The sequence below is a fragment of the Rana temporaria genome, chromosome 7 (genome assembly GCF_905171775.1).
Source record: "Rana temporaria chromosome 7, aRanTem1.1, whole genome shotgun sequence".
Taxonomy (NCBI): Eukaryota; Metazoa; Chordata; class Amphibia; order Anura; family Ranidae; genus Rana; species Rana temporaria.
The window spans coordinates 41,170,267-41,192,498 of NC_053495.1; the positions used below are offsets into that span (position 1 = coordinate 41,170,267).

General features: G+C 43.5%; 1 protein-coding gene across 3 annotated transcripts in view; it reads right to left on the minus strand.

The window, feature by feature from the left end:
* Positions 1-22,232, minus strand: part of CACNA2D3 (calcium voltage-gated channel auxiliary subunit alpha2delta 3) — a 1,177,822-nt gene that overhangs the window by 614,875 nt on the left and 540,715 nt on the right. For all 3 annotated transcript variants that reach the window (XM_040359261.1, XM_040359262.1, XM_040359264.1), the window contains 4 exons: positions 20,108-20,239; positions 19,352-19,412; positions 18,192-18,342; positions 8,109-8,183 (listed from right to left, as the gene is read on the minus strand). In XM_040359261.1, coding sequence (XP_040215195.1) covers positions 8,109-8,183; positions 18,192-18,342; positions 19,352-19,412; positions 20,108-20,239 — 419 coding nt within the window. The remainder of the gene's footprint in view (positions 1-8,108; positions 8,184-18,191; positions 18,343-19,351; positions 19,413-20,107; positions 20,240-22,232) is intronic.

Sequence of the window (22,232 nt, forward strand, 5' to 3'; positions counted from 1 at the left end):
GGCTACAGGCACTTTAGGAATGTTCTGTCTGAAGGGTAAGGGTCCTGAAAGATGGACATGTTTTACAGAAACCCCCCTCATTCAAAAGAAAATAGTTTTAAAGTTAAACTCCAGCTTAGGCCTTTTTAGTTTTCATCAGAGAACCTCAGTCAGATTTAAAAAGTTGTTCATTGCCCAAAAGAGGGGTTTTCCTCTTCTGTCTAGTACACATCTCTTACACACCAATAAAAATCCTTAGTCGACTTGTAGATGGGATGGGAAGCCCTGAAACCAAACATTGTATTGTGTTTCTCTTAAGCCTCGTACACACGCACGGTTTTCTAGGCAAGAACCAGCAAGAAAACTGCTGCCAGAGCTTTCTTGCCGAGTAAACTGTGCGTGTGTACAAGGCTTTCAGGTTTCTCGTCAAGAAAACTGCCCAAAATCTCGATGAGAAAAATAGAGAACCTGCTCTCTATTTTCTCGTCGTGATTCTCGGCAGTGTTTTCCTGCCGAGAAACCCGAGAGTGTGTATACTTACCTGTCACCACGGAAACCTGCGCATGCTTGAAATAACTTTGACGTATGCGCAGTAGCTTCCTAGGCATAGGTAGGGTGTAGCAAGATGGCAGTGACGGCATCGAATGTGATGATTGCATGCTCGTCGTAATCGATGACGTCACTGTGGTTGTGCCATTCAAAAGAACGGTGGTTCTTTTGAATGGAGTGTCTGTACACTCAGGCGGCAAGAGTTTCTTGCCAAGAATCTCGTCAGGAAAAATTACGTTTTTCTCCTGACGAAATTCTGGGCCATGTTTACAGGGCTTGGCAGCCTATCTCCAGGGAAAAAATGAACCCCCCTACCCCCCGCCTCTCACCCAAGTACCTTATAAAAAAAACATTTTTTGGAGCAGGGACATACTCACCCAAGTCCACTGCCCTTGTTCCTTTGTCAGAACAGTGGATTGGGGATCCAACGATGCAGGTGTGTACCTGTCTGCTGTCCCCAGCAGTCCCATTTAACTAACTCTACTCTTCTGGATACTAACATGTCCACAACACTGGATGACCAACTATCCACATCATACAGGCAGTGACGTGGACACCCAAAGAAAGACCCTGTCTCTCATACACAAAAAAAGGAGAAGACTTGCAATGGGAATGTCACATGGCCGTAGGGTGGCGGTTATCAAAAGAGCATTTAGTAAAAGAGTTTTACAAATTTGTACAGCTTTATAGTTGGAGGGGTTGAGGGAGGGAGGCGAAAGGTGAGAGTGTCTGTGAGGGCAACCCAGAACTCAGGTTTAATGAAGGAAGAGTTTGAAGGGGAGTAAAATATCCCTGGCAAGACAGCTCCAAATAGACCCACAAGAGGACCACAGTAAGCCTTTTGGGTATAAGTCCACAGTAAGTCCAAACACATTTTCTGAACCCAATGATAATTTATATGGTGCAGAGCTACTGAGAAATTATACACTAAAATGATGTGTTAATAAATACTTCTGTGTCCAAATAGATAAACAAAAATATATATAAAGGGGCAGATCCACATACATACACTGCGCCCGGCGCAGATGTAAGATACGCTACGCCACTGTAACTTACCTGGCTTTGGTTTGAATCCTAAACGAATTTGCGACGTAAGTTACGGCGGCGTAGTGTATCTCTTGCGGCGGAATTCAAATTGGGCGGGTAGGGGGCGTGTTTCATTTAAATGAAGCGCGTCCCCGCGCCGAACGAACTGCGCATGCGCCGTCCGTAAAAGCTCCCAGGGTGCATTGCTCCAAATGACGTCACAAGGACGTCATTGTTTTCAACGTGAACGTAAATGGCGTCCAGCCCCCATTCACGGACGACTTACGCAAACAATGTACATTTTTAAAAATTAGACGCGGGAACGACGGCCATACTTAACATTGAGTACGCCACCATATAGCAGCTTTAATTATATGCCGGAAAAAGCCGAACGGAAACGAAGTAAAAAAATGCGACGGCCGGTCGTACGTTCGTGGATCGTCGGAAATAGCTAATTTGCATACTCGACGCGGATTACGACGTGAACGCCACCTAGCGGACGCCCAAAAATTGCATCTGAGATCCGACGGCGTACGAAGACGTACGCCTGTCGGATCTAACACATATGCCGTTGTATCTTGTTTTGTGGCTACCAAAACAAAGATACGACGCGCAAAATTCGAAATTACGCGGCGTATCAAGAGATACGCCGCGTAATTTCTTGAGGATCTGCCCCAAAATGTATAAAAAATCTAGTCTCTTTAGTGTATTTATTCCACCGTCATGCTCCTCTATACTCTTCTTATACAGATAAACTTGTGCCACCATCACCAGGTAGAATTGTACGCTCACCTCACTTCTGTTAATCGCAGCCTTTTCATTATAACTCCCGCCAATCCCTCTGGGATGGATGCCTTTCTTCCCTCCTGGGATCTAGTACTCCCTTCTGACTGAATATTCCTCACGCGAACCACAATGAATATTCGGTTTATTATTTTTTTTTTATTTTGTATGCATCAAATGTCCAAATTACAGTTCAACTTAATAAAAAGGGATCTTCTCACTATAGATGCTGTTATTGGTGCTTGTGTGTGTGGATGGAGCTGGGGAGGGGGGGGTCTGGGGATGGCATCTTTCCCTGCCCCCCTTTCCGAATCCGAAGTCCTTTTCCCTTTTCTCATGCACCCCCCATTTTTTTCTCTCTCTCTATTCCTTCTATGCTCCTTTTGTTTTTCCTCCTAATTTTTCTTGCCTCTTATCACTTTATTCTACTGGTTCCACTCAGACCGATATGATCTCCCCTCTTTCCTAGCCCCCCCTTCATGCTACAGTATGGATATTCTGCCCTCTTACCAGAGAATTTCTGCAAGGGAGTGGTCCCGGGGATACCCCCCAGCTCCTCTTCCCCATGGTGTGCTCCTTTTCAAGTGGTTGAGAGCACCATTAGAAGGGGTTATGGGTGGCTCATTTTGGGGTTTTGGGGATACCATCGATTTCATATTTATAATTTTTTTTTTGCTTTATACGTTTACCAGTTTCTCATGTTCTTCAATATCCGGGTACATGTTTTTAAGCTTTTGCATCTTTAAATAATGTAGGTTATGCATTTATGTCCTATACATTCTCTCTTGCTTTGTCCATGGAAATTATGTTGTCCTATGCTGTACCTACTTCTGGCTGCATATGCTTGGAATTTAATATTCTTCTTCATTCAATAAACTGTTTATGAAACTAAAAAGGGTGCACCTCTTCGTTGCTATATTTAAAGGGGATTTCTAGACAAAAGGCCATTATCACAGTGATCTGTTATGTGTTTCCTCATACAGATAAAGGGTTTTACCTAAACCTGTACACAAGGTACCTGCTGCTGAAATCTAATAGTGCAGAGTGAACAATACAATGAGTTTCTATGGTTACCGTATTTATCGGTGTATAACTCGCACAGGCGTATAACACGCACCCTAACTTTCAGAGGGAAGTTTCAGGAAAATAACATTCTACACCCCCCTGCGTATAACATGCAGGCACAGTTTACACTCTATTTTCAGGGTAAAAAAGTGAGTGTTATACGCCAATAAATACAGTATATATTGTATTTCCATGTTTAGACGTACATCTACCAACTACTGTGAACCATAAGGACTGTAAGAGATGGAAACTCCTGTGTGTTACTATAGGGAGAGGTCTCATACAAAGAAAGGACTTCCATTTTTTTTTTCAAAATCCTCAATAATATTAGTCAATATTTTATAATACTGTTCATTAGCAGTGTTTGCACACTTTGGGCCAGATTCAGAAAGAATGGCTTAAGTTTAGGCGGGCGTAGCGTATCTCATATCCGCTACGCCGCCGTAACTTAGAGAGGCGAGTACCGTATTCACAAAGAACTTGCGCCCTAAGTTACGGCGGCGTAGCGTAAATGGGCCGGCGCAAGCCCGTGTAATTCAAAGTAGGCTGGTAGGGGGCGTGTTGTATGGAAATTAATCGTGACCCCACGTAAATGACGCGACTAACCAGAGGCGCATGCGCGCGCATGCGCGCGCATGCTCAGTATCACGTCAAATTTTCTCCCTAAGTTACAGCGGCTCAATGCTTAGTCGACGTGAACGTAACCTACGCCCATCCCCATTCACGTACGACTTACGCAAACGACGTAAAATACGACGCTGTTCCGACGTTTCCGACTTCCATACCTTAACACGACTTAATCCTGCTTTATGAGGGGTAAAGTTACGCCGGACCGACGCCTTACGTAAACGACGTAGCTAAATCCGACGGGCGCAAGTACGTTTCTGAATCGGCATATCTACCTCATTTGCATATTCGACGCGGAAATATACGGAAGCGCCCCTAGCGGCCAGCCTAAATATGCACCCAAGATACGACGGCGTAGGAGACTTACGTCAGTCGTATCTTGGCCGAATTCAAGTGCAACTGATTCTAATGCCGCGTACACACCATCACTTTATGTGATGGAAAAAAACGAAATTTTCTGTGAAGTAAAAAACGACGTTTTTGAAACTTCAATTTTCAAAAACGACGTTGCCTACACACCATAATTTTTTCACAATGCTCTAGCAAAGCGAGGTTACGTTCACCACTTTTTTCCATTGAAGCTTGCTTCATAACTAGCTTCTGGGCATGCGCGGGTTTAAAAACGTCGTTTTAAACGTCGTTTTTTGCTACACACGGTCAATTTTTGTGAAACAAAAAACGACGTTTTGAAAAACGACACAAAAAATTTAAGCATGCTTCAATTTTTTTTTTGTCGTTTTTCACAAGACATAAAACAACGTTTTCCCCCACACACGGTCATTTAAATTGACGTTTTAAAAAATTTCGTTTTTTTTCATCACATAAAGTGATGGTGTGTACACGGCATAAGAATCAGTCGCATAGATACGACGGAGATCATTCGGACATACAACGACGTATCTGGAGATACGCCGTCGTATTTCCTTTCTGAATCCGGGCCTTTGTATCAATTTTTTTTTTTAAAGTAATTTTATTTTTTTACACCTTACCCTTTATTTAAAATATAAAATATAAGCATAAATATTAATCATAAATAAACCAACAAATGAAGTCTGTGTTCAGCTTAGGAAACACAATGAGGCGAAAACACTTTTAATGTTTTTTTTCTCGAGGAGCAATGTGGCAGAAAAGCTATTATCTTGATGTAAAACACTGAACAAGGCTTTTTAACCAAGGAATACATTGTTCAAAATAAATAAATAAATAAGGTTGTTTACTCCTCATTACATTGATATTGTGCCTTGTATAGCTTCTTGCGGTAGATATAAACCTTTAACACATCAAAATGTCATGTTAGCTCTCCCAATGGGCCTTTTTACAGAAGACTCCTTTTCTATGTTTCTCAAGCAGCTAACTGGATAATAAAGAGGGTGGCAAGGGAAAACTGTGATAAATAATGGACCCACCTAAGACACATTTCTTAACCGGTTAATGAACGGCTCATGACTATACACGTCGGCAGAATGGCACGGCTGGGCAAAGTGACGTATATATACACGTCACTTTCAATTTTCCATTGTGTGGGCACACGCCCCTGACGCGAGCTTCGTGACCGTGCTGGCGGGACCCGCGGACTCGATGTCTGCCGGTGTCCACAATCGGGTCACAGACCTGCAGGATGGGGAGAGGCAAGTGTAAACAAGCATCTCCACGTTGTGCCTAGTGACACTGACACTGATCGTGTGCTCCCTCTCATTGGGAGCAACGATCAGTGACATGTCACTCGTAGCCACGCCCCCTAACAGTTAGAATCACTCTCTAGGACACACTTAACCCCTTCCTAGCCCCCTAGTGGTTAACCCTTTCGCTGCCAGTCACATTTATACAGTAATCAGTGCATTTTATAGCACTGTCGCTGTATAAATGCGAATGGTCCCAAAATAGCATCAAAAGTGTCCGATGTGTCCGCCAGAATGTCGCAGTCATGATAAAAATCGCTGATCACCACCATTACTAGTAAAAAAAAATATAAAAAAAAATGCCATAAAACTATCCCCTATTTTGTAGATGCTATAAATTTTGCGCAAACCAACCAATAAGCGCTTATTGCAATTTTTTTTACCAAAAATTTGTAGAAGAATACGTATCGGCCTAAACTGAGGAAATTTTTTTTTTATATATATATTTTTGGGGGGATGTTTATTATAGCAAAAAGAAAAAAATATTGAATTTTTTTCACAATTGTCGCTCTATTTTTGTTTATAGCGCAAAAACTAAAAACTGCAGAGGTGATCAAATACCACCAAAAGAAAGCTCTATTTGTGGGAAAAAAGGACATCAATTTTGTTTTGTGGGCCGGTCATTTAGTAGCCAACTGGTCCGGTGGGTGAAGTGGTTAAAGAGACCAGGTCAAGACTCATAAAAGTGTTCAGAAAAGCATAGAAAAATTGTAAATATTTTTTTTAATCACTTGCAATGTGCATTGTGAACTTGCTAGGGAATCGACATTCTATACATTTTGATATCCCAAGCAAAGCCTCCTCCCTACTTGCACCTCATAGCCCCACTTCTATTAAGCCTAGTACAAACGATCAGAAAATTGGATGAAAAATACAGATTTACATAAAAGAAGTGATCACGACAGTTCATTCAGATATAGAGAAGCACTCTTTTTATTATTGCAATGAATGGGCAGTGCACCTGAAAAGCGATTTGGAAGCGTCGCAACACAGGGCATTTTTAACCCTTTCTTCGGCCGCTAGTGACCAAAAAGTGCAACTTAAACAGCGCTAATGCAATGCTAAAATGAGTGGCTCTTTAGCGCTAACACACGGGCGGCCCCAGGGTGAAAGGGGCCTTAAAGGAAAGGCTTTTGCAAAAAAAAAAAGTTTGCCATGGACAGGGCAGCAGTTTAAAATAAAGGCCCTAGCAACATAAAACAAAAGACAATCTAAAAATGAATGAAAGTGCCAAAAAAAAATTTTTTTTGAAGAGAAACCTTGCAAAGCCAAGCAAACAGTGGCCCAGATTCAAGAAGCACTTGCGCCCGCGCAACCATAGGTTACGCAGCGCAAGTGCTTACTTGCTGCGGTGTAACGAGTGCTCCTGATTCAGGAACCTCGTTACACCGACTGCAGGCTAAAATCTGCGCGGCATAAGGCTCTTATGCCTCGCAGATTTTAGGCTGCATTCTTGCGGGGGCCGCTAGGGGGCGCTCCCATTGTGTATCAGCGTGTAGTATGCAAATTGCATACTACCACTGATTCACAAGCTTGAGCGGGCACCTCGCAAGCCAGGTACAGAGTTTCCGTACGGCTACTTTTAGCGCAAGGCTGCCCCTTCTAATAGTAGGGGCAGCCAATGCTAAAGTATAGCCGGCCTTCCCGCGCAGTGAAATTTGAATTTCACGGCGTTTGCGTAAGTGAAACGTGAATGGCGCTGGACGCCATTCACGTTCACTTAGAAGCAAATGACGTCCTTGCGACGTCATTTGCCGCAATGCACGTCGGGAAAGTTTCCCGACAGGGCATGCGCTGTACGCTCGGCGCGGGAGCGCGCCTAATTTAAATGATTCCCGCCCCCGGTGAGATCATTTAACTTGCGCGCGCTTACGCCGGACAAATTTGCCGGCGCGCCCTCGCAATTCACGGAGCTACTGGTCCGTGAATCGAGGGCAGCGCAATTCTACTTGAATCTGGGCCAGTGCCTCCTGGGAAGCTGAGTGTTTCTGCCTATGACGGAACAGAAGACGTCGGAGGCGCGGCTTTTGAAAAATCGTACGGCCGCGATTCTGGGATAAGGTAAGGTTAGGTTACCGGCATATAAGATGACCCCCGACTTTTAAGAAGATTTTAAGGGGTTAGAAAGTCGTCTTATACGCCGGAAAATACGATAATCCCATCACAGTAAAACCCTCATTAAATATGTTAGATTTTTTGTGTAAAACATAACATAATAACTTTGTTTTCACATATACAAAATTAAAACATTTCAATTAACTCATTTATGCCGCGAATATTTATTTTACTCAAGTCCATTTTAGATTATTAGCAAGGCACTAAGAAACAATCAATTCTTTTTGTGAGCTTTCTTTGTTGGAAATTAATATATTTTCTATTTTCATACCCAATTAGGCTTACCTCTTTGTTGTTTCTGTCTGCTTGCACTAAAGTTCCGTTCAGGCAAGGCTCTACATATTGAATTTCTTCATTATACTGTTAAAATAAAAAAATAAAGAGGGAGGCGGTGTTACAAGAATTCCTACATAGACATATGTACATTTCACAGCATTCAGAGACTTTTGCGATACAAATAACAGTTGAATGAGCATCACTTTCTGAGGACAGATTCACACTGTTGCGTTGTGTTGCTACACTTTCCATTATGTCGAACTTTAAAGTGTGTCTAAAGCCTCATACACACGATCGGAATTTAAACAAACTTTTACGTGGATTTTTGTTCACAGGGCGTTGGCCGTGAACTTGGAAAGCATACACACGGCAGGACTATTTCAGCCAACATTCACCAAATCAATTTTTTTCTGCTCTTTTCTGCTCTTTACCGCCACCCTTTGGTCAACTTCTGCTATTGTTGGTTGATTTTAACATTGGTTCCAAGCATGCGTGTTTGTACTTTGGACTAAAGTCCGATGGGATTTTGCACCGTAGGACTTTTGTTGCCGAAAAGTTTGTCCGTTTGCAGAGCGAACATTTGTCCAATGAAAACCGAAAAAGTTTGTCCGATGGAGCGTACACAGTGTCACATTGTACACACAGATTTTTTTGAAAACCTGCTCATTTTGAAGTTTGTTGTCAAAAAGTCTGACCGTGTGTATGGGCCTTACGCCACAAATTTTATATATTGAAAACCACAAGTCATTAGATGTAGTTCTGTATTCTTTTTATTTTTTCTGGCTTTTTTCTCCCCTCTACTTTCACCTGTGATCCCGCCAGTTACACAATTCCTGTTTTTAAGGTGACGGCCATGCAGGTGCAGGTAAGAGGTCCTGAATGCAAAAAGTGTGCATTTGGTGCCATTCACCAGCATTACTGTCAAATTAGGGCGAGTGTCTGTGTAGCTGCTGTATCCTTAAGGCCCGTACACACGGTCAGACTTTTTGACAACAAACTTCAAAATCTGTACGTTTTCAAATTTGTCCGATCGTGTGTCGCTCCATCGGACCAACTTTTTCGGGTTACATCGGACAAAAAGTTTGGTCTGCAAACGGACAAACTTTTCGGCAACAAAAGTCCGATGGTGCCTAGTCCGACCGTGTGTACAGCAAGTCATCTGTGCAAATACGCATGCTCAGAACCAAGGTAAAATCAACCAACAATAGCAGAAGTTAACCAAAGGGTGGCGGTAAAGAGCAGAAAAGAGCAGAAAAAACACGTGATGTTGGGAACGTTTTAGAAAAGTTTGCAGAAAAGTCAGAGCGTGTGTATGCTATGGGTGTGACCGGTCAACTCTCTTCGGACAAAAATCCAAGGGAAAGTTTGTTTGATGTCCGACCGTGTGTACGAGGCTTGAAGGACATAATCGGGTTGCTTAGCGGCTGGGCGGCTTAATCCGCATACACACATGGCCCATTCAGGGACTACAGGTGTCAAAGCCCATGTGAATGAGGTCAGGAGGCTTCATAGAGACTTGTGAAGGATGAAGTCTCCAATCTGGGTCCAGGTTTTTGCGAACAACCAGCACATTGATTGTGCATCTGTCTGCAGGGCTATTTGTTGGCCTCAAGAAGGGGTGTTCTGATCAGGCCAACACCTGAAATAGAGAGTCTGGGCCAGATTCAGAAAAGAGTTACGACGGCGTATCTCCTGATACACCGTCGTATCTCTGAGTGCGGTCGGTCGTAGTATCTATGCGCCTGATTCAGAGAATCAGTTACGCATAGATATTCCTAAGATCCGACAGGTGTAAGTGTCTTACACTGTCGTATCTTAGGCCCCATACACACGAGAGGATTTATCCGCGGATACGGTCCAGCGGACCGTATCCGCGGATAAATCCTCTCGAGGATTTGCGCGGATTTCCATGCGATGGAGTGTACTCACCATCGAAACGAAATCCGCGCGAAATCCTCTGGCGATGACGTGTCGCGCCGTCGCCGCGATTATGACGCGGCGACGTGTGCGACGCTATCATATAAGGAATTCCACGCATGCATCGAATCATTACGACGCATGCAGGGGATCCCTTCGGACGGATGGATCCGGTGAGTCTGTACAGACCAGCGGATCCATCCGTTGGGATGTATTCCAGCGGATAGATTTGATAGCATGTCATCAAATATTTATCGTCTGGAAATCCATCCCAGGGGATAAATATCCGCGGAAACAGATCCGCTGGAGTGTACACACCATAGGATCTATCCGCTGAAACCCATTCGCTGGGATTTTTCAGCGGATGGATTCTATCGTGTGTATGGGGCCTAAGTCTGCATTTTCTGGCTGGCCGCTAGGTGGCGCTTTCGTTTGTTTACGCGAGGAATATGCAAATTACTATTTATGTAGACCGCCCGGCGCTTTTTTTTTTTACGTTGTTTGCGTTCGGCTTTTTCCAGCGTAAAGTTACCCCTGCTATATAAGGGGTATGTGCGGCGTATCCTATGTTAAGTATGGCCATCGTTCCCGCGCCGAGTTCTGAAATTTTTATGTCGTTTGCGTAAGTCGTTCGCGAATACGGCTGGACGTAATTTACGTTCACGTCGAAAGCAATGACGTTTTGTGGCGGATTTTCGAGCATGTGCATGCGCATGCGCCGTTCAAAAAAAACGTAAAATATGCGGGGTCAAGCCAAATTTAAATAAAACACGCCCCCAACATCCCCATTTGAATTAGGCGGGCTTACGCCGGCCCACATACATTAAGCTGCCATAACTTAGGGCGCAAGTTCTTTCTGAATACGGAACTTGCGCCCAAAGTTACAGCGGCGTAACGTATCTAAGATACGTTACGCCGGCCGGACAGATACACCATTGTATCTGAATCCGGCCCACAGTGTTTAAAGGAGCTGTATAGTCCCAATTTGAGGAGTTTGTTAACCGCTCGCTGACTGGCTCACGCTGATATACGTCAGCAGAATGGCACTTCTGCGCAAACTGACGTACCTGTATGTCAGTCCGCAAAAAGCAGTATGGCAGCAGCCCGCGATCACAGCGAAGAGAGGCAGAACCGTGAACTGCCTACTGTATGTAAATAAGGCATTTCCCTGTTCGACCTAGTAACATGACAGTTCCCTGACATCGGAAACATTGATCTCTGTCATGTCAGTGGTAGCCCATCCCCCCTGCAGTTAGAACATGCTAAGGGAACTCACTTAACCCCCTGATTGCCCCCTAATGTTTATACAGTAATCAGTGGCTATGATTCCCAAAATAGTGTCAAAAGAGTCCGATCTGTCCGTCGCAATGTCGCAGTTCTGAAAAGATCACTGCCATTACTAATAACAAAAAATGTATAATAAAAATGCCATAAATCTATCTCCTATTTTGTAGACGCTATAACTTTTGCGCAAACCAATCAATATACACTTATGCCACGTACACATGATCGGTTCATCCGATGAAAACGGACCGATAGATTTTTTCATCAGATATCCGATGAAGCTGACTTTCATCAGTCTTGCTTACACACCATCAGTTAAAAATCCGATCGTGTCCAATGCGGTGACGTAAAACACAATGACGTGCAGAGAAAAATGAAGTTCAATGCTTCCGAGCATGCGTCGACTTGATTCTGAGCATGCATAGATTTTTGACCGATGGATTTCCCCACAGACGATTGTTTTTTTCTATCGGTTTTTTAACCATCAGAAAATTTTAAAACAGGTTCTATTTTTTTTCACCGATGGGAAAAAAAACGATGGGGCCCACACACGATCGGTTCGTCTGATGAAAACGGTCCATCGGACCGTTTTCATCAGACGAACCGATCGTGTGCACAGGGCATTATTGTGATTTTTTTTACCAAAAATATGTAGAAGAATACATATTGGCCTAAACTGAGGAAGAAATTTGTTTTTTTATATATTTTTGGGGGATATTTATTATAGCAGAAATTAAAAAATGTTTTATTTTTTTCAAAATTGACAGTCTTTTTTGTTTATAGCGCAAAAAATAAAACCACAGAGGTGATCAAATACCACTAAAAGAAACTGTTCCAAGCAGAACACCACAGTATCTGGTATCTGCTTATCTGAGGAGTCATTTTAAGCACAACCAAAATTCCTAAGCAATGAAAAAGGGTGAGATTGTTTGTTCTCGAAACACGTTGGATTTTTTTCTACTATAAACCAATTTTATAATTAAAGCGGAACTTTCTAAACAAAGGGCCAATAGGGATGAGCCGAACACCCCCCCGTTCGGTTCGCACCAGAACCTTCGAACGGACCGAACGTTCGCGCGAACATTTAGAACACCATTGAAGTCTATGGGACTCGAACGTTCGAATTCAAAAGTGCTAATTTTAAAGCCTAATATGCAAGTTATTGTCGTAAAACGTCTTTGAGAACCCGGGTCTTGCCCCAGGGAACATGTATCAATGGAAAACAAGTTTTAAAAACTGTCGTTTTTTCAGGAGCAGTGATTTTAATGATGCTTAAATGAAAAAAAAAAACATTTTTTAAATATTGTACCTGCTGGGTGTCTATAGTATGCCTGTGAAGTGGCACATGTTTAGAACTGTCCCTGCACAAAATGAGATTACTATAAGAAAAAAGTAATTTAAAACTGCTTGCGGTTTTAATGTAATGTCTGGTCCCTGCAATATGGATAAAAATCATTGAGAAAAATAGCACAGACACAGACAGTACACACACCACGTAGCTTTAGGTGCAAACTACAGAGCACACGGCCAGTACACACCAAGTAGCTTTAGGTGCATACTACAGAGCACACGGCCAGTACACACCAAGTAGCTTTAGGTGCAAACTACAGAGGACACGGCCAGTACACACCAAGTAGCTTTAGGTGCAAACTACAGAGGACACAGGCAATAAACCATGTAAGAATACTGCAGCTAGCACAATCACCTGCCTGCCAGTAAATTAGGAAGAGCTGATCTAGCTAAACTATACAGTGTATAAATATATGTACAACACCTGGGATGTATATATATCCTCTACACACTGTAACATTAACTGACTAGCCTGCCTGCCTGCTCTATCTACCTGCAAAAAATTACACTCTCTCTGTCCTCTCTTAACCACCGCAACACACTACACAAGGCCGACCTGCAGCCAGTGGGAGTGGAAAAGGTCCCGACGTCAGTGGGAAAAAATAATGTCCCATTGTTTGTTTCAGTGAAAGTAATTGCGCCCAATTATTGGTGTAAGTGGGAGGAATTGTGCCCCATCATTGATGTTATTGGGCACCATTGTTGGTGTCATTAGCAGGAAATGTGTCTGATCGTTGGTGTCATTGGGAGGAAATGTACCCCCTTGAATGGTGGGGAATTGAGGGGAATTATGCCCCAATAATTGTATCAGTGGATAAAATAGTGCTCCAAGGGCCGGATAAAAACAAGCAAAGGGCCGCATCTGGCCCCCCGGGCCGCATTTTGGAGACCCCTGACCTAGGCAAATGAGTCTTCAGGGGGAGAGGAGGGAAAGAGGGGTCTTCACAGCTAAAAAAAAAAACACACCCTCCTGCCTGCATGCCTGAACTATAGGCAGATGGATTCCAGGAAGTAATTGCTACATGTATCATCTGCCCTTAGAATCTGTTCTTTTGTTTTGCAATCCTATATGCATTGCCTGCACCCGCGGTTCTGGGAGAAGTAATCACTTTGAAGATTTCCACACCTGAGCGGCTTTTCTCTCCTTTTCCATCATCTTCCCTTACTCAACACAGTCACGGCCATAAATTCTAGGGGTGTGTTTTTCAAAGTGAATTTGCTGTGAATGTTATTGCATTTGTTTTGTGATGCTCACATGCATTGTAGTTTCACTTTACAAAATGTGGACTCCGTCATTTGTTTGAAACTCAAATCCCTCCCCCCCCATCCCTTTTAAGGGTGCCCCTGTTTTTTGGAATGCTGCTGAATAAGTGCCAGTGTGCTTAGTGATAAATTGATTGATCCATTGAAATTATTTATTCAGCTGCTCTTATTTACTAGCGTTTGCGCTATCCAAATTTGACAGAATCCAGGAAAAGGTGCTAACCCTTCTTATTGGAGTTCTACTTTATTACACATTTTTGAGCACAAGCCTTAAACAAAATGTTAAGGTGGCAATTCTGCCTAATATATATTAGTACAGTGTATATATTTGCTCTGGTAATCCCTTTACTTTCGGATGCTGCCATTGCACTGTCGGTAACAATGCTAGATCTGATAATGTTAATTACACATTTCATGTAACTGTTTAGTTACCTTAATTACCCAGATAACTAATTGTTATAACCTAAAGACTATCTTTCATGTAAATGATAAATATTGGCTTTGTTAAAGAAATATAATAAATTAAAAAGATATGGAATTTCCATTGTAATTATGTCTCACAATAAGACTGACTAATTATGCAATGAGTAATTAAAGATTAAAAAGGGAGATATTTGACCAAATGGGACACTTTAAGTATCTCTACAGCTAATAGTTTATGCGGAAAGGCGTTTATTTGCATAAAATTCTTGTGGTGTGGAATAAGCATGAATATACATAACATACGTGCTGAGTTTCCAGAGTTACAAGATGCTGTACTGGGGTCCTGGGTTCAGTTACCAAATGTATTATCTTCATTAAACATGGCCTGACTATGTTTGAGTGCACTTCCTTAGTAAGCTCTAATTCCCTTCTACACTGCAAGAGCATACCGGTAGCTTAAAGTGTGTGGCCCGGATTCAGATACATTTACGTATCTTTCGGCGGGCGTAGCGTATCTCAGATACACTACGCCGCCGTAACTTAGGGCGCAAGTTCCGTATTCAGAAAGAACTTGAGCCCTAAGTTACGGCAGCGTAGTGTAAATGTGTCGGCGTAAGCCCGCCTAATTCAAATGTGGCTAGTAGTGGGCGTGTTTTATGTAAAACTCTCATGACCCCACGTAATTGACGCTGTTTTCGAACGGCGCATGCGCCGTCCGTGAACGTTTCCAAGTGCGCATGCTCCAAATTACACTGCAAACTGTCAATGCTTTCAACGTGAACGTAACGTACGTACAGCCCTATTCGCGAACGACTTACGCAAACGACGTAAAATACGACGCTGTTCGGTCGTTTCCGACGTTCATACTTAACATGACTTACCCCTGCTTTATGAGGGGTAACTTTACACTGGAAAAACCCTTACGTAAACGACGTAAAAAAAATCGCCGGGCGGACGTACGTTTCTGAATCGGCGTATCTACCTAATTTGCATATTCCTCGCGTAAATCTACGGAAGCGCCACCTAGCGGCCAGCTTAAATATGCAGCCTAAGATACGACGGTGTAAGAGACTTACGCCGGTCGGATCTTAGGGAAATCTATGCGTAACTGATTCTACGAATCAGTCGCATATATACAACCCCGCACACTCAGAGTTACGACGGCGTATCCAGAGATACGCCGTCGTAACTCCTATCTGAATCCGGGCCTGTGTAAACATCTTTTATTTGCTCCCATTTGGTCTATTAAATACATCATTGAAACTATTTTGTTATCTGTTCAATAAATACCTGTTGATCCTGCCAGACATTTTATGAGTTGATAACTGTTGTGTTTATTCCTCTAGCCTATAAATGTCAATAAACATGGCCAATGATGGGATGGTAGTCCCTCTGATGTCATTGACCAAATATGGTCAAGTCCATATTTGGTCAATGGCAGTACCCAGGAAACCTTGCTTCTTTGTTTACACTTTAGTGGCCGACCAGGGATCAGAACTATCATTCAGCCAAGGGAAGTGATGGAAACAGATGTGTCTTTTTTTTCTTTGGCAGGTCTGTGGGCCTTGGGCATGTTGTATAATTCGGACCTGCATCTCAAGAACAACGTGATTGACAATGGGAACATTTTTTTTATTTTTATTAAAGGACTTGTCAAACACACTTGTATGTTTGTTGTTTTACATGTTACATTTTTTTGTGAATGAAAAGGGGTACTATGTACCCTTTACTCATTTACATTGCAGGGCTGGTATATGGATGCCCCCTTATCTTTAAAGTGGGCTTTTAGATTGCGATAAGTCCCCCACCAGCAGACCCCCACAACCACTAGGCCACAGTTGTAGAGAATAGGCTCTTGTCCTCATCAGCATGGGGGCAAAGTATCCCCCATTTCAAGGGCATGTGGCTTGGTATGGTTTGAGAAGGTTGAACACTTGTCCTCTCCTTTCCTGGCTAAACAGGTTGCATGCTCAGATAAGGGTCTGGTGTGGATTTTTAGGGGGAACCTCATGCTTTTGCTTTACTTGATTATTGGGACCCCCCTTAAAATCCATACCCATTAGCATCTATATCTATATCAGACCCTCATCTAGGATAAAAGGACAACCCAATCAGGTGACAGGTAACAGACACGAGCACCTGATTGGCTGAGAGGCGGTTCAGTGTTAGGAAAGTGAATATTCATTCGCTTTCCTAACATAACACTGAGCGAACTGCGAGCCTCCAGCATGGAGCCCACTGTTCACCTTTTTGGACTCTTATTAGAGCATATGGCTCTAATCAGGTGCTTCCAAAAAATACCCTGCCGCTGTAATTCAGGTGACCAGTGCCCCTAAACAGGGCCAGGCAGCTGCTGAATAGGGGGTGGCAGCGGCGACCATAGATAGATTCATGCAATGCATGAATCTATCTATGGTGATAGACAGATGGCAGGAGAGAGGGGGCGGCACCCGTGCGCCCTTTATGGACGCACCGCCACTGGAGACATCCCTAAAAAAACTTGCATCTGTAATTGCAGTGAAAGGTGGTTGTACAAAATATTGATTTAGGGGGACTGAATGCAAATATACGCCACACTTTTCACATATTTATTTGGAAAACATTTGGAAAACCATAAAATCCCAATAAAATACATTTACCGTATATACCCGAATATAAGCCGAGGCACCTAATTTTACCACAAAAAAATGGGAAAAAGTTTTGACTTGAGTATAAGCCTAGGGTGTCCATCTGCATGCCTCACTGTGCCTCACTTTGCGTCACTGTGTCCATGTGCATGCCTCACTGTGTCCATCCCTCACTGTGCCCATGCCTCACTGTGCCCATGCCTCACTGTGTCCATCCCTCACTGTGCCCATGCTTCAATGTGCCCATGCCTCACTGTGTCCATGCCTCACTGTGCCTCACTGTGTCCATGCCTCACTGTGTCCATGCCTCACTGTGTCCATGACTAGACTTACATTTAACATGGGAATATATAGAAGGGGTGCCCGGCTTTGAAAAATCAGTGCTCCCTGGCCGTAGGTCCCCCAGACAGCAAACTTTGCACACTTGTAGAGGAGAACTGGGGCTACATGTGTGCAAGTGTACAAATTTCGGGTCCAGGAGACCTATGGCCGGCCGGTACCGGGTCCCCAAAGTTACCAGAGAAATGACCAGTTAACATGGGAGTCTATGGAAGGGGTGCCCGACTTTGAAAAATCGTTGCTCCTTGGCAGTGGGTCCCACGGACAACAAAACTTTGCACACTTGTAGAGAAAGAGTGGGGCTATATGTGTGCCGGTACTGGGTCCCCAAAGTCCGGGATATCGGGCGCAAAAAGGTGACTTGAGTATAAGCCGAGGGGGCATTTTCAGCACAAATAAATGTGCTGAAAAACTCGGCTTATACTCGAGTATATACAGTACGTTTTTGGTTGTAACATGTGCCAAATGCGGAAAATGTCAAGGGGTATGAATACTTATTCAAGGCACTGTATACGTAACATATTTCGTGAAACTGGACTTATCCTTCAAGTACAAAAATACAGAAAACTCATCTTAACTTTAATTTGTTTCTCAGCTTTACCTGCTGTTTTGTATGTCTTTTTCCGAACAGTAACAATCCCTGGCCTGAAATAGCTATGAGTATTGTTCTTTGTGATGCATACTAGGGCGCTTGTCAATGGGACCTTTGAAAGGAGTACAAGAGTTCAACTTATCACTTAAATTAATATTGACTGAATGCAGAAATGAGTGCATTTGAAGTGCTGATATCGCTCAGCGGACTCCTGCAGGTGTCCAGACGCATCCACTTAAAAGGTTGCACAAGAGAAGGATGTTAAAAGAAGACAGCAGAGGAACAAAGGCAACATACAGCAATTATGTTGAAGAAGTCATCATCTCCAAGGGTGTCCAGAATTGAGGATACAGTCTGCTTTGCAATTGTTAGACGAAGGCCTTTCATGCTCCCACTGACATCAACTAAAATCACGACATCTTTCGGAGAGGTAGCTGCTTGAATATACCTGCATTAAGAAATAACAGACAGAAGTAAATACAGGTACTGTATTTATTGGTGTATAACACTCACTTTTGTACCCTGAAAATAGAGGGTAGACTGTGCCTGCGTGTTATACGCAGGGGGCAGTGGAAAGTTTTTTTTCCTGAAACTTTCCTATTAAAGTTAGGGGGCCAGATTCAGGTACAAATGCGGTGGCGTAATGTATCGTCTTTACGTTACACCGCCGCAAGTTTTCAGCGCAAGTGCTTGATTCACCAAGCACTTGCGTGTAAACTTACGTGGTGTAACGTAAAGCCGTCCGGCGCAAGCCCGCCTAATTCAAATGGGGCGTGTACCATTTAAATTATGCGCGTTCCTGCACGAACGTTCTGCGCATGCTCCGTGTGAGAATTTCCTGACGTGCATTGCGCGAAATGACGTCGCCCAACGTAATGTTTTGGAATGGCGACGTGCGTAACGTACTTTCGTATTCCCGGACGTCTTACGCAAAAAAAAATAAAAAATTGAAATTCGACGCGGGAACGACCGCCATACTTTAACATGGGCTGTCTAAAATTAAGCCATGAAAAAGCAGGCCTAACTTTGCGACGGGAAAAAACGACTAGCGACGACGTTACGAACGCGCGTACCTTCGTGGATCGCCGCAAAAGCTAATTTGCATACCCGACGCTGGAAAACGACGCAAACTCCACCCAGCGGCGGCCGAAGTATTGCATCCTAAGATCCGAAGGCGTACAAAGCCGTAAGCCTGTCGGATCTTAGCCAAATGCCGTTGTAACTTGTTTTGAGGATTCAAAACAACGCTACGACGCGGCAAATTTGAAAATACGCCGGAGTATCAGTAGATACGCTGGCGTATTACAACTGTGAATCTGGCCCAGGGTGCGTGTTATACGCTGGTGCGTGTTATACGCCGATAAATACGGTAGTTATTTTATTTATTTTTGTAGAGGAGATACCCTCATCTGCTGAACAATAGCGACCCTGTAAAGGGGTCTTACATGATAACTTACCATTTTCGGTTTCTGCAGTCAAATGCAATAACTCCATTTTCATCTGGCTCCCATTTAATACCTATACAAAAGAAAAGCAGAAGGTATTTTTTTAAACTATAATAGAAAATTTAATTGTAAACCACCCAACATCAATACAAGTCAGAACACCACCTTGATCATTCCAAGTGAGGTTTGGACAAAAGCAGCTTTTAGCATTTGGGCCTCGTACACACCACCGGATCTATCCGCTGGAATTGATCCGCGGGACTCTTTTGGGACTCTGGGGTGTGTGTGTGTGTGTACAGTATATATAGATATTCATTGCTGGTACCCGTTGGAGAGATTGGAGAGATTAGCCCTGCTTTCTGTCTTGATTACCACATGAAAAGTGGTAATACACGATACTGGCAGGGACACAGGCAGCAATAAAATCCTGGTGGGGGTTCTTACCCTTCCCTATAATCAATTGTTGGCTGGAATTCCACTTTAATCTATACACTAAGGACATATTACTGGCAAGCCTCAGACTGCTTGCAGAACTCCATAATCGTGCAATGTAAATAAGATAACACAATATCAATAGTGATGATACAGTACAAACACTGGAGATGTCATTGCTAGAAAACATGAAATGTTTTCATTATTGTACAAGAGGGTTTAATAAAGCACCCAGGATATTTTCTTTAAAATGCTATTCTAAATCAATACATGTCCTACAAAACACTAACATTTTTTAGTATATGCAGTTTACTACAATGGTGATTGATTTCTTACCTGGATACTGCCGAAAAAAACCTTTCGCACTTCCAAAATATTGCCAAATGAGGGATGGATCTCGGTCAAAGTTGTCAACAAAAACCTTATTTAATGATTCCGACCAGTATATTCCATTCACAATTTCAGGATCTTAGAAAGAAAGATATAATAATTATCACTGATCTTTATTTTTATTGGCTGAACACAAGAAAATTACATGCAGGAAATGAAAGGTACCACTAGGGACCTTGTGGTGCCAGTTTGAACAAAATCTACAAAGATTGTACGTATATATGACTGTTACCCTTTACAATGGAACCAATACAATGCAAGTCTCCCTCACCCTGTTAGTTACAAAGTATACCTGTAATAAAAAAAGTTAGATTTTATAATATTCTTTGACCTGTCCTCCACCCAAGGCAGATGAGAGATGCCAGTGTCATCCTGGTCCTTACAGTGAGATCTTGGGAAATTCAGAGCATCCCAGCTCTGGGGATTTGGGGTACTCATCATTCTCTAAGGCCCCATACACACGGGAGAATTTATCCGCGAATACGGTCCAGCGGACCGTTTCCACGGATAAATCCTCTCAAAGATATCCGCTGATTTCGATGGGATGGAGTGTACACACCATCCCATTGAAATCCGCGCGGAAATCCTCTGGCGATGACGTGTCGCGCCGTCGCCGCGATTATGACGCGGCGACGGGCGCGACGCTGTCATATAAGGAATTCCACGCATGCGTCAAATCATTACGACGCGTGCGGGGAATCCCTTTGGACGGATGGATCCGGTAAGTCTGTACAGACGAGCGGATCCATCCGTTGGAATGGATTCCAGCAGATGGATTTGTTGTGCAGCACAACAAATATTCGATCTGCTGGAATCCATCCCAGAGGAGATTTCTCCGCGGAAAGAGATCCGCTGGCGTGTACACACCATAGAATCTATCCGCAGAAACCCATTTGCTGGGATTTATCTGCGGATGGATTCTATCGTGTGTACGGGGCCTTAGAATCTCCCCAGAAGGATAGTGGCATCAAGGCCTGGAAACAAGGGTGTGGGAGGGGGCCCACTTGGCAGGGCTATGTGTAAGTCAACATTGAGGCGGGTGAGCAGGTGAGCTGCCTTGTGCAGCTGTGTAGCAACATACAGATCCCTTCTCTGAAATACTCAGTTCTAAGCTGCTGCACATCTTGCTTTTTGAATGTAGCATTTAGATGGGGACACCGCTGAGCCTGTGCCCTGCTCCACCAGTCCAGCATAACTCTGCAACCCCAATCCCAGTGGCAGAATGGGGTCCCCCCTGTGCACTAGCCCAGAACTCATGCATGCACAAAATTAACTCCTTCAGCTTTCCCATTCTATGTGGTTAGGTCTGTGGGGTCTCAATACCACATGTGTGGTCCTGATTGCTTTTGGGGAACTGACCGTTAAGGAGGGAGCATGAGCATCAACTGCCTCACTACCGGAGGACCTGTCACCCATGTCAAGTACTACTCTTCGCTGTCTGGCTGCTATACATCCCCACTAGTGCATGGCTGCCCATAGGAACTACACACTTTCTCCAACTCTCCCGTTGAGCTAAACCATAGTGGTGGCCTCAATTCCTTCCTCTTCAGCCCCATGTCTTTTGATACAACATGTACCTCCATGCACCCCTTTGAATAACTTTAGACCAGGCATGAACCAGAGATAACCTTTACTGGAACTTTCTGTAATACAGTCCCACAGTGCAAGAATCACAGTCCTTCCCTAACTAACTAGATGATTCCGGGCTACCTGGTGCATACTTTCTCCGAGGTGAGAATACATAAAAGGCAGCTCCTGTATCTTCCAGATGTTGCTGGTGGTTACATGCCTTGGCTTGGCCTCTGTTCTTCCCAGTAATTTGCAGCTCTAGTGACCCCTGAGCAGAGTCTTCTCCTAATTTATTACAGCACAGGGTGGAGGGCAGAGTCCAGAAAAGCCTGTGATAACATTGAGATGACTTAACCCCCTCCCACCTGGGTAGCTTGCTAACCTTAAAGGGTCACTAAAGGAAAAACATTTTTTTGCTGAAATTACTGTTTACAGGGTATAGAGACATAAAAGTTAACTGATTCCTTTTAAAAATGATTAGAAATAGATTAAATTCAATCAT